At 38.7% G+C, this 12,445-nt stretch overlaps 1 protein-coding gene and 1 non-coding gene across 2 annotated transcripts; both read right to left on the reverse strand.

Moving 5' to 3' along the window:
* Positions 1-2,010: 2,010 nt before the first annotated feature.
* Positions 2,011-3,356, reverse strand: LOC144066124 (uncharacterized). Its single transcript, XM_077589470.1, has one exon. It carries the CDS (start codon positions 3,349-3,351, stop codon positions 2,011-2,013), a length of 1,341 nt encoding a protein of 446 aa, XP_077445596.1. The 5' UTR covers positions 3,352-3,356.
* An 8,085-nt stretch (positions 3,357-11,441) lies between these two features.
* Positions 11,442-11,523, reverse strand: trnal-uag (transfer RNA leucine (anticodon UAG)). Its single transcript has one exon. It is a non-coding gene; the product is annotated as a tRNA-Leu (tRNA).
* Between the last annotated feature and the right edge of the window lie 922 nt (positions 11,524-12,445).

The raw sequence follows: 12,445 nt of genomic DNA on the forward strand, positions 1-12,445 counted from the left end.
GACACGAGTAAATTGACATACAAACTCGATCCCGCAGTTAGCTCGTATCTTAAGGTTTTACTGTATTTGAATAGTGTGGATCGATATTACACATTAAAAAGTGTAAACAAGATTTTCAGAATGCAAAATACAATTAGTGGTACCTCGTCATACGACCGCTCGTCATACAATATTCTCGTCTTACGACGGAAATTTCGATCAAATAATTCGCCCGTCATGCGATCAAAATTTTGTTATGAAGCCAAGCCAGGTGGCCATGGCACTGTCTTTTTTGCATATCTTTCGTGTATCTACGAGCACCGAATGAGTTATTCAGACCAGGAAACGCACAACGCGCATGCGCGGGAAAAAGAGGGCTTTCTGGGTAATGAAGTATACTCGTGCACACAACACCGACAGGCAATGGCACTCTTTCTCAGAATAAAACTTTACCCACAATCAATACGTGGGTAAGCTCAGCTGTTGCATTTCCTGTTTTTTATTATTATCTAATACGAGGAGTATTATATTACTTCTCGTTCGCTGCTCCTAAGAACATCAGCGGCACTGGCTCGCAATTCCCTCTTTGTAATATTTCTGGTCGCAACTCTCTCTCAAAGCGGCTGTGACCAGAGCCATTTCAACGAGGGAGTTGCGAGCCGGTCTTTATGAGCAGTTTTTCTCGTTGGCAAGTGGTCGTGGGTTATCCTATTGTGAGGACATTTGCGTGAATCATTTTCGGAATATTTTGAAGGGAATACGTAGTACAACAGCAAACAGCCCATCGATAGCGAACGTGAGGGTGGGGCCGTGGCAAACCGCCAACCCGGAAAACGAAGGTAACAAAAGATTACAACAAAATTAGAATTCATTATTGTGTAAAGTTACATTAAACATATGTTTGAGTCTGTATATATTAATCCAAGTCAATTTAAATGTGTTTGTTCCGTTTACGAGTGCGTTGTCGTGGAAAAAAACACGAACGCCCCTGCCCCCTTTGTGCGTCTCTGTCTCCCGTCGGCGAAAAACGCCCAATTTTAGTTAGATTAAACACATTTTATTACTATTAAACCACTAGTTATGTGTTACTTTGTTAATAGATGGCGAATTAGAAGAAATAAAACATTTTTTCCAATCCAATATCCTGTTATTGGTGTTTTTTCAGTTGGTTGGAACAAATTAATTTGTTTTCCATTCATTTCAATGGGAAACGTCCGCTCGAGTTACGAGAATCTCTTCATACGATCTCAGTCTCAGAACGGATTACGATCTTATGTCGAGGTACCACTGTTTAGTGCAATTACAATGATCTTTCATACAGAAATTGATAAAGCAAGCAAAGCCGTCATTGGCCACTGCTTATCACACCACATTTGCGTCTTTAAAGTCTATCCTTACGACTAAATCTCTGGCAAGAAGCTGAGCAGCAAAAGGGTTTCTGACCAACGTGGGTAATTGTGTTTTTAAGATATTCCTGCCACAAATTGAGCAAAAAAGGGCTTTTCTCCTGTGTGGGTTGTTAAGTCTTCTTTTCAGGTTATTCAATTGTGTAGCTTTTTAATTGGGCCGTTGCAGCGAATCTGTGGCCAGACTGAACAGGAAAACATTGTTCTCCAGTGTGGGTTAATGGGTTCTTTTAAGCTTCTCCTTTGGGAAAATGTTCGACCACAAACTGAGCAGGATTTTTTTTTTTGCCAGTGTGGGTTCTTGTGTGTCTTTGTAAATCTTGCTTTTGAGAAATGGCTTTACCGCAATCTGAACACGAAAACGTTTTTTCAGCAGTGTGGAATCTTGTGTGCCTTTTTAAGCTTTCCTTGTGTGTTTGACTACAAACTGAGCACGAAAATGGTTTTTCACCAGTGTGGGTTATTACGTGTTTTTTAAGCTTCCCTTCTCTGTAAATCTTTTACCACAAACTGAGCACGCAAATGGTTTTTCACCAGTGTGTGTTCTTGCATGACTTTTTAAGTATGCCATCCGTGTGATGTTAAGTTTTCTTTTCAGATTCCCTTCTGTGAAAATGTTTGAACATTAACTGGGCGGGTCATCAGTGTGGGTTCTTGTGTGGCTTTTTAACTGGTGCGTTTGAGAGAAAACTTGACCACAATTCGAGCAAGAAAAGGGTTTTTCACCAGTGTGGGTTCTTATATGGCATCGTAAGATTCGCTTATCTGCGAATGCTTGACCACAAACTGAACACGAAAATGGTTTTTCACCAGTGTGGGTTCTTATGTGGATTTTTAAGCTTCCCTTCTCTGTATATCTTTTATCACAAACTGAGCACGCAAATGGTTTTTCACCAGTGTGGGTTCTTATGTGGATTTTTAAGTTTCCCTTCTGTGTAAATCTTTTACCACAAACTGAGCACGGAAATTGTTTTTCACCTGTGTGGATTATTTCGTGCCTATTTAAGTGTCCCTTCTGTGTAAATGTCTGACCACAAACTGAACACGAAAATGGCTTTTCACCTGTGTGTGTTCTTACATGACTAATTAAGTGTACCTTGTGTTTGAATGCCTGACAACAAACTGAACACGCAAATGGTTTTTCACCAGTGTGGGTTATTACATGTTTTTTTAAGCTTCCCTTCTCTGTAAATATTTTATCACAAAATGAGCACGCAAATGGTTTTTCACCAGTGTGTGTTCTTGCATGACTAATTAAGGGTCCCTTCTCTGTGAATGTTTGACCACAAACTGAACACGCAAATGGTTTTTCACAAGTGTGGGTTCTTGCATGACAAACTAAGCTTCCCATTTGTGTGAATGCTTGACCACAAACTGGACACGAAAATGGCTTTTCACCCGTGTGGGTTCTTGCATGTCTATTTAAGTTTCCCTTGTGTGTAAATGTTTTACCACAAACTGTACATGATAAGGGTTTCTCCCCAGTGTGGCTCCTCATATGTGTTTTCAAAGAAGACTTTTTACCAAAAGTTTTCCCACACTGAAAGCATTTGCAAAGTTTGTCGCCACTGGGAATTTTCTTAACATCTTCAACATCATCGTCAAAAAGCAAGTCATTGCCATCTAATAAAGGAGCAATTAAATTTTCTGCTCGCCATCCTTCTGGAGAGCTGCCGTTCAGAAGCTCCGCCCCTCTGTTGGCCACGCCCAGATCATCTTCACCCTTGAAAGGCTCACCAGTTGACCATTTGACACATTCCTCGTTTTTGATTGGAGGTTGCTCTTCTCTTTTGCACTGTTGAGGGAACTCTGGCTGCTCCTCCTCTTTAATTTGGGGCCATGCTGAGGCGTTTGCAGGCTCCGCTCCTTCACTGACCACGCCCAGATAATCCCTTTTAACGGACTCACCTGGTGACCAGGTGAAATGATCTTCCTCCTTTTTGATTGGAAGTTGCTCTTCTCCCATTTGTTTTTGAGGGAACTCCTGCTCCTCCTCTTTAATTAGGGGCCATGTTTTGGTGTTTGCAGGCTCCGCCCCTCCACTTGCCACGCCCAGAACATCTTCCCTCTTCACGAACTCACCAAGTGACCAGGTGAAATCATCTTCCTCCCTTTTGATTGGAAGTTCCTCGTCACCCATTTGTTGTTGAGGGAACTCTGGCTCCTCCTCTTTGATTTGGGGGAGCTCAACTTCCCCTTCAAGGTCAACAGACTCCTGCCCATCAGCACCAAGATCATTTCTGAAACCTGCAAAGATACAAAGATAATTGATTAACAATTTTCTAATTATAACATAACTAAATTTATTGTTCACAGAAATGAAACCAAACGGAAGAGGGCGCCATACATTCATTTCATCACAATGCAGTACAGACGCTCCCCTACTTACGAACATTCAACTTACGAACAACGGTACATACGAACATGTCTGCAAATTGCGTTTAAGTCCAAAAATGTTCGCAAGTCCAATTTTGTATTTCGCGTCTTTTTCGGAGTAGTACTTCTTTCCGCCGCTAATACCGACGCCTGGCGCTGTGAGAGCTCAGCTCACCCAGCATCTACCTTCCGCATTGCAACGAAGAAGAAGTGCGTGAATGTATCTCCAGTGTGCAAAGAACCTTTTTCATTTGTATCATTAAATATCTCATGCATCCAATATTGAATATGGTTGGTAAAAAGCTAAAGGCTTCTATTGAGGGAGTTGGAAGGAAGAGGCAAGCCATTTCATTTGAAACGAGTGGCAATAATACCGAAGCTTGATGCGCGTCAGAAAGTGGTGAGCGTTGCACATTCAGTACCATTTATAAACAGAAAGATCGAGCAGCAGGACCCAAATATTGAACGTTGCACAAAGTTTGCAAATCAATTGAATGATGCCATACAGTGCTACTGCATCAGTTATGATGAAAAAAAGAAGAAAACTGTGCAATCGTCATTAGGTCGCTTCTTTTGGCCAGTTTCTAATACATAAATCTATCTCTCTCTCTTCAGTACTGTACATATTCTCTCCATTTTATTAAAAAAAAAAATTTTCAGTACAAACCAATGCGTGTTACTTATACAAGCCTTAAACATACAAATGCACTTATATAAACCTTCAATATACTTATATAGGCCTTAAACATAAATTATAATACAAAATATAGCACTAAATCAACTTACAAACAAATTCAACTTATGAACAATCGCTCGGAACCAATTGCGTTCGTAAGTTGAGGAGTGTCTGTACTTACTACTGTAGTATTCTCGTCAACAGCAACATGAGTTTAAAACTGTTTATAGGTGCATTTTTCAAAGTATGGCACTATTGGTCAGAAAAGTTTCTTCACTGGTGATGTAGCTCCTTAAAATTAGTCAAATCTTTTTTGGAGCCTTTTCATTGTAAACATTCTCTTTTATGTTTTACATTTTAATTCTTTTAAAATGCTTTCCCCAAGGGGAGGCATTAAAAAAAGCATTATCTTTTTTTCAGTAGCGGGTTTATTATTATTTGGGGGATTAATGAGATTGAAATAGAGGTATAGTCTGATTGGACACTCTAAATTGCCCCTAGGTATGAGTGTGAGCGTGAATGGTTGTTTTTCTCCTCGTGCTCTGCGATTGGCTGGCCACCGATTCAGGGTGTTCCTCGCCTCTGGCACGAAGGCAGCTGGGATAGGCTACAGCACCCCCTCCACAAGATTTAGCATATCAGAAAATGAATGAATGAATGTTGGGATTAAAAACAGTGGGAGAAGCCCAACGTAGCCTCGGCAGCAAACCTCGACTGGGTGGATGGTGCATATCCAGACAATTTTCTGGCACTCGGCTGCCAGATTCAAGTATTCGGCCTTCTTGCGCTCGAAGGTGGTCTCGATCCCCTCCTCTGATGGTACTGGTATGAGGTGAAGCGCTCTTGCCTTGGAGGACCATACCTCAATGTCTGTGCACAGTGATGTAGTGATGATCTCTGATGATAGTTAACATTCTGTTTATTTATAAGCTGCATTTGAATTTTAGCATTAAATATGAAGTACTTTCGCAGGCCGCACCACGGAGTAGCAGTGGGTCAGATTTGGACCTCGGGCCGCAACTTTGACACCATTGTTTGAAGGCTGCTCTCGTTGTTGTTTAGTGCATCTACATCTCTATTTTTTGAATTTTCAATTAAGAGCATGCAAATAAGTGTTATGTCTCTCAAGCATGTAGCCAAAAATGGAGGGCGAGTAGCAGGGATGACTCTTGAACGCCTCTGGGGGGCGCTCGCGCTTTGCGTAATTTGAAAAATACATTGTTTGTTTGTGATAAGGATACAATAAAAGGAAAGCTACTGTTTAATGCCGTTGTTAAGTATTAACACGCGTTGAGACTTATTCGTTCCCTCCTAGAGTGGTTATATTTAAATAGAAATATAATTTATTACGTCTTTCTTCGAATGGTGCTAGTGCAAATTCATGAAAATGTACGTACGCTACTATAGTGTCATGTCAATAGAATACCTTTAAGGGAATATATGGAAATAAAAAGTGTACCCACCTTCTAGTCTATGAAGAACAACTTTCTCGTGCGTTATGTTGCAAACTGTCGATTGCTCGTGAGTTGAATGCTCCTGTTTGACCTCAAAAAGTTCCTCCTGGAGCTTTGGCAGTTGTGTTCTTGCCGACATTTCCACACGTGAATTCTGATGATGGCGGCGACTTTGATAGCTGCTAGCTATGCTGAGCTAAAATAGCCAGGAAACCTACAACGAGTTCTTCGTCGACTTGTTCCCTTGATAGCTGCTAGCTAAGCTAAGCTAAAGCATAAACAAGCTCTTCGACGACTTGTGGAGTTTGCGATCTCGGCTGCCTGGGTACTGCTTTGGCCCGCCTACTAGCCAATCATAGTTTGTGAAAGCAATGACATGTCCCAGCCAGCAAAATGCTAACGCCTATGAAAAATCATTGTGGGGTTGCCAACTCGAAATGTGATTGGTTAAATGCTTCAATATGAAAACACACATCTGGAAGCAGTTTAACTAGGGGGAAAAGCAATGAAAGGAAGCTAACAGACCATTTGGAATAATAAGTATTGATGGACAAAATATAATATGATTCAGATATTTCTTAGGCCAGCAGAGAAGGCCTTGAAGGCCCTAACGGCCTGCCACTGATATATATATATATATATATATATATATATATATATATATACATATATATATATATATATATATATATATATATATATATCGAATATTTGTCCCAATATTATTGGGACAAATATTCGATTCATTGCCTAAAAAGAGGGGCTTTGCAAATAGCTGGGTCGTGAAGTGGGTCTCATATTGAAATGTGTATTTTGCCTGTTTCTAGTCATGACTCCATGAGTCTCAAGCTTCTCCTTTGTAGAGCTCTGTCCTGTAGCCAGATGTGTCCTTGAACACTTGCAACATTGTCGTTATCTTCTATTTGCCGGTTCATAACAAATGGCTTATCCTGGAAGACTTCCAACATTGTCGTTATCTTCTATTTGCCAGTTCATAACAAATAGCTTACTGTCTGAAGTAGGGGAAAATCCCATCCCTGTTCGCTTTCGGTACCACCCTCTTGAGAGAATAAAGGTGAATGAATGTAAATTGTCTGTCTCGGCGCATTTGTGGACGACAGCTTTGCCTGTGGTTCACCTGTGCTCAGAATATTCTGTAATAAAAGCTTTGAAGTCACTGTTTCTCGCCTCCAGCCTGTATTTGGACACCCAACATCTTCCACATCCGAAATTAATCGTACCCGAGAAGGAAGACAGAGTGCTCTTCCTTCAACAGTCGTTCACATCACTGCAAAGATGGTGCTACAGTAGCCTAAGAAGGTGCTAGTTGCCAAACATGAAGTAGTAGGTGGGTGGCATTTTGGCCAGCAGAATTAAAAAGAACCAGTTTGTGGATCATTGAAAAAATAACTCTTCTCTGATAATTCTGGATTATTTTTTTCATCACGAGTATATTGTTAAACTACTTTAATGGAGGTACATTGATTCTATTTGTAATTATTGTCTTATTATTCAATAAAAAGAAATCCCTTGGTCTAAATATTGATGTGCATTCAAACAATTCATAACCTCACTATAATAAAAAAAACTCTTCAATCAAAGAAAAAAAATATTTGAATGCAAAATCATAGCTGAGATTAAAAAAAAATGCACTATCATTTTGATCTAGCATGATCATCTGAAATGGTAGTTTATACATTTTCGCGAAAGCTATATCAAACATCAAACATCTGACATTCTGGTCAGCGAACTTTAATGTCAGTGATGACTGTGCAATTGAAGAACTCCTTCAAATACAACCCACTTCTTTGTCAGAGCGGGAGCAGCACATGCTTAAACAAGCAAAAACCACAGCACCAGATTTGAGTTTTTCCAAATATTTTCATCAAGATACATTTCCGGTAGGTGACAATGTTCGGACAAAAAATCTAAAGAGAACTTTTAACCCAGAGTCTGGAACCGTATTATCAATGAAAAAATGCCTTCAACAGATGAATCCAGTGAAATTCACTGTTTTAGCACTTTTTTCATGGTCCCAGTAGAGTGTAAGACATAAGAGACAGGAAACGAATCAACAACGCGTTTATAATTTAAGGGGACCATAAGGGTTCAGTCAGACAGTTTAAAAATTTGGCTCTTTGTGTCTTTTTCGCCAGCCTTGCAATATCTTGGAAGCTAGTTTTTATTATTTTACATTCGAGTAGATGTGGTTGGTTGTTACAATGATTGGATTTGCCTACACGTTTATGGAATGGTTGCATGTCTTGTTAAAAAGGGAACTTTTTGATTACATGAGGGGGGTGTAAAATGTTCATTTGTTCATCTTCTGTATTGCTTATCCTCATGGGGCTCGTGTGGTTGTTGGGCCCTATCCCAATTAGTTGTAAACAGAAGAAAAGGCGGTGGTCCTGACTAAGTTTGAACCCTGCAATGAAATTCACATTTCACATTTTCTTTTATTTAAAAAAAGGCGATAGTAGTTAAGAAATAAACAGAAAACACAAGTTCAAAAAGTGAAAATGAACGAAAATTAACTGGGAAAATAACTTATAATGTGTTTACTTTTGTCAGATCGCCATTTAACGTCACTGACGAGTTAAATCTGCTGAGCCAACACTCTTGGATTAGATAAAATCACACGCAAAGGACTAAAAGGGAAAACGTCCATTGAGTACATTCGTCCTGACTATGGTTTTTCACCTGTGTGGGTTCTTGTGTGTATTTTGAACCCATGACCTCGGAACTGTAAGGCCAACGTGCTAACCACTCGGTTAGTAAATGTAAATGTAACTAAATAATTATGAATGTTTATCAGACATTTAGCAATACTTTCACTAAATATTCAATATTGCAGAAGTGTATACTAAAACATGACTATGTGTCACAAATTACGGCCCGTTTTGGAAATGGTTTAAAAAGTCTCTTTTGGGTTATAGACACCTTCGAGAAATGTTTCATTTTCCAGTACGATTTATTTATTTCAAATGTGCATTTTCAGTAACTCATGATTGACAGTGACACATTGCAGTTGTTTTTCCCAATTGCTAAAAGAGAAAATCCAACTCCCCAAACCAAAAGGACCCAAACATTTAAAAGACATAGAATAAAACTACATTCCATTTGAAAATATCACTAGCCCATTTCACACACAGACTCGATTCCCATATCACAACAATCCTCCTCTCTCATAAATCAAAATCTAGTAAATAAACTTCAAATGTTTTCACTGAGTACTGTTGTGTTGAAGACGATGATTCTGTTTTGCATCAATGTATGTAACTTGTACCACAACTCCTCATCTGAAACTTCAGAAAAGGAGCCAAGAAAATACTGTCCAGTAAAAAACTATTCTACATAAACTAAAAATACATTGATTATATGATTATTTATGAGCATCATTTTCTGACATTCAATGTGAATGAGGCAGAGGGTACAGAAAATGAATGAATGAATTTGACATGAATGTAAAGAATTAAGGCTTTGTCATGGAGAAACATTGAAGCAGTTAAAGGATGTCTAAAATCAAATTCCATCCGAAAAGCAAGAGCACCATGCATGCATGGTAAAGGCTCAGGGTATATACATGTAATCCAATAGGTCTGAAGTTGTCAATGACAGAATTTGGCAGAATAATCAATTGGCAGTGGTGGGATTTGACCCCACACCCCTGAGAGACTCGAGCTTAATCAAGCACCTTGGGCCGCTCGGCCACACTAGACTCGGCGCTTGGAAGTTCTTAACCACAGAAATCTTAAAAGGTGAAAGAAAGATTTGTTTGATTTAAAGAGAAACAAGAGTAGTTTTCTAATAGTACAAGTTAAAGTAACTCAATGAAAAACTGAATCTATTGAACACAACAGTACTCATTGAACACAGGAAGCGTATTTACTGGGTTTTACTTTTTTTTAAAAAGAGGATTATTATATGTGAATTGAGTTTTTGTGTGAAATTGATTTGTGGTATTGACAAATGGGAGCTACTTTTATTATGTGTTTTAAATGTGTGTGCTCTTTTGTTTTAGGGAGTTGGACTTTCTGCACATTTGAAATAAATAGTAATGGAAATTAAAAAAATCCTTGAAGGGGTCTATAATTTAGACGGCACTTTCTAAACATAATTCCAACAACACACCTTAATTTACGATAGCTATAGAGCTATAGTTATTTTTTGCAATATTCATTCCAATGATTAAAAATCTATAAATGATTAATTATATTTAATTCCTTGCATTGTTGGTCATTTGCTTCAAATATTGCCCATGAAAAGTGACAATTGATTACATCAGCATGAAGTAAAAAGTATATTCTAGATTTGCATGCAGGAAGGCCTAGGATCGAGGCATGTAACTTCATAGGTGAATTAAATCTGGTGAAACAGTACTAATGAAAACAGTGTGGAGTCACATGGTGCCCTGATTTTTTTTACCACGAATAGAATAGGAATAAGTTGTCTCACTAGTGTGACTACAAAACAAAAAAGGTCTGAACAAAGGCACAACTCAAAATAATACTAGAATAAAATAGCACTTCTCTACAAATCACATTTTTATAATCTCTAACAAAATGATGCTTTGAAAATCTGAATACCAAATAGAATGTTTTTTTTTTAAATACAAAGTTAAAAATGGGAAACAAACATCTGGAACCTGTTGACAGAAAAATCTCATCTTCAGAGTAATATAAGTTAAAACATTCATGAAATAAGCAGTGGGTTTATAATCAAGTGTTAATCGATCATTCAATTGACATATTACATGGTACTTTATCACTACTTCATTTAACAAAGTCAGATGTTTTTACCATGAAATGTGGCAATTGTTGCTCCCTTTAGAAATACACTGCACAGCTGGTTGTGTTTGGAACTATCTGGGCCGCCGTGAACCAAGTGACCACCTGGCGGCGAGATCAGAGGGTGTCGTGTATGTGTACTAATATCAACATAAAAGCCGTACCTTCAAAGAATGGCTTTTATTAAAATTGGTTTTATATATTATGCACATATAAGGCGCAGTAGTAGTAGTAGTAGTAGTAGTAGTAGTAGTAGTAGTGGTAGTAGTAGTAGTAGTAGTATTGGTAGTAGTAGTCTTAGTAGTAGTGGTAGTAGTAGTAGAAGTGGTAGTAGTAGTAGTAGTAGTAGTAGTAGTAGTAGTAGTAGTAGTAGTAGTAGTAGTAGTAGTAGTGGTAGTAGTAGTAGTAGTATTGGTAGTAGTAGTAGTATTAGTAGTAGTGGTAGTAGTAGTAGTAGTGCTGGTTGGGGTTGTGCTATGCATCCACTAGATGGATCTAAGATAAAGGAATTTAATACCATGATAAACCAATGCAGTGTTACATCTACTTAAGAAAATATAATTGGTTCCAGAAGATGTTTCGTAACCTGAATTTTTCACAAGTAGAGCAGCAATTTGCACGATCATTCATTCATCTTCCATACCGCCTGAAGAGTAAAAGTCTGTTGATTGTTCAAAAAGTCAAATCAAAAGCCTTTATTGTCATCATACACAGCTGCGTACAACAAAATTAGTGAAAGAACAGAATTCAGCTCATGAGTTAATGGCAGTGGTGGGATTTGAACCCACACCTCCTGAGAGACTGGGGCCTAAATCCAGCAACTTGGACCACTCAGCCACACTGCCTTAGTATTAATCTCTTGCATGTTTGTTCAAATTGTTCAAGAGCTAATTAATGGAAACAGGCAGAAATGTGACAACAACTCGTCGAGTTTAATAAACATAGCGCTATGTGACTGTCAATGCGATACAAATAATGGCTTCTATCTCATTGAGGGTCCAGATGGGAAGAAGAGAGTTTATCTATGGGAGGCTCAGGGTTATCTTCATGCTGTCACAACCCTGTAGACAGCTGGGGAGCCGCTGACGCTGTGGTTATCAGCAGTTTTGCACGCTGGCCAGAGTTCTTTCTGTACGTGTTTTTATGGTACCAAAATTTCTTACGTTTCAAATGCACCCTTCAATCCCCCTTTTGGAATCGAAAGATTCCAACAAAAGGCCAGATTTGGGGTTCGCTGCGATGGAAGTTGGAGCCAAGGCTCTCCCGTTGAGGTGACAAATGAAAGTCTGGAATTCTTATGGGTGTGTCTGTGGTGGATGCAGGTGCAGTTCAAGGTGTTCTGGATCATCTTTGTTTAGTCCGCTCCAAGTAGTCCAAGGCGTTTGGCTTCTCTTTGTTTAGTCTAACTTAGGTTATCAGGAGCAAAGCATTTATACATCATTTTACTTTAAGCAAAGATAGCAAAGTAAGTTTAATGGTAAAGCAAAGCATATTCTTTGTTGCAAGTGTTACACCCTGCATTTGATCTTGACACACAGGGGGAAATAATCAGAACAGAGAGATGTTGTTGTTAGTTCAATCCAACTTTTACTGTAATCAATTAACACAAAAACCCATAACATACAATTACACCCATATATATACATTATCAACACGTTAGAACCCAAAACATAATGTACAATTACACCTATATATATAAATATATATATATTCAACACTTTAGAACCCAAAACACAATGCACACACACACTCGTTCAACACACGGTC

The sequence above is a fragment of the Stigmatopora argus genome, chromosome 20 (genome assembly GCF_051989625.1).
Source record: "Stigmatopora argus isolate UIUO_Sarg chromosome 20, RoL_Sarg_1.0, whole genome shotgun sequence".
Lineage (NCBI taxonomy): Eukaryota > Metazoa > Chordata > Actinopteri > Syngnathiformes > Syngnathidae > Stigmatopora > Stigmatopora argus.

Excerpts from the sequence above, each read along its gene's own strand:
- LOC144066124 (XM_077589470.1), bottom strand. The coding sequence starts at position 3,351 with ATGGGAGAAGAGCAACTTCCAATCAAAAAGGAGGAAGATCATTTCACC.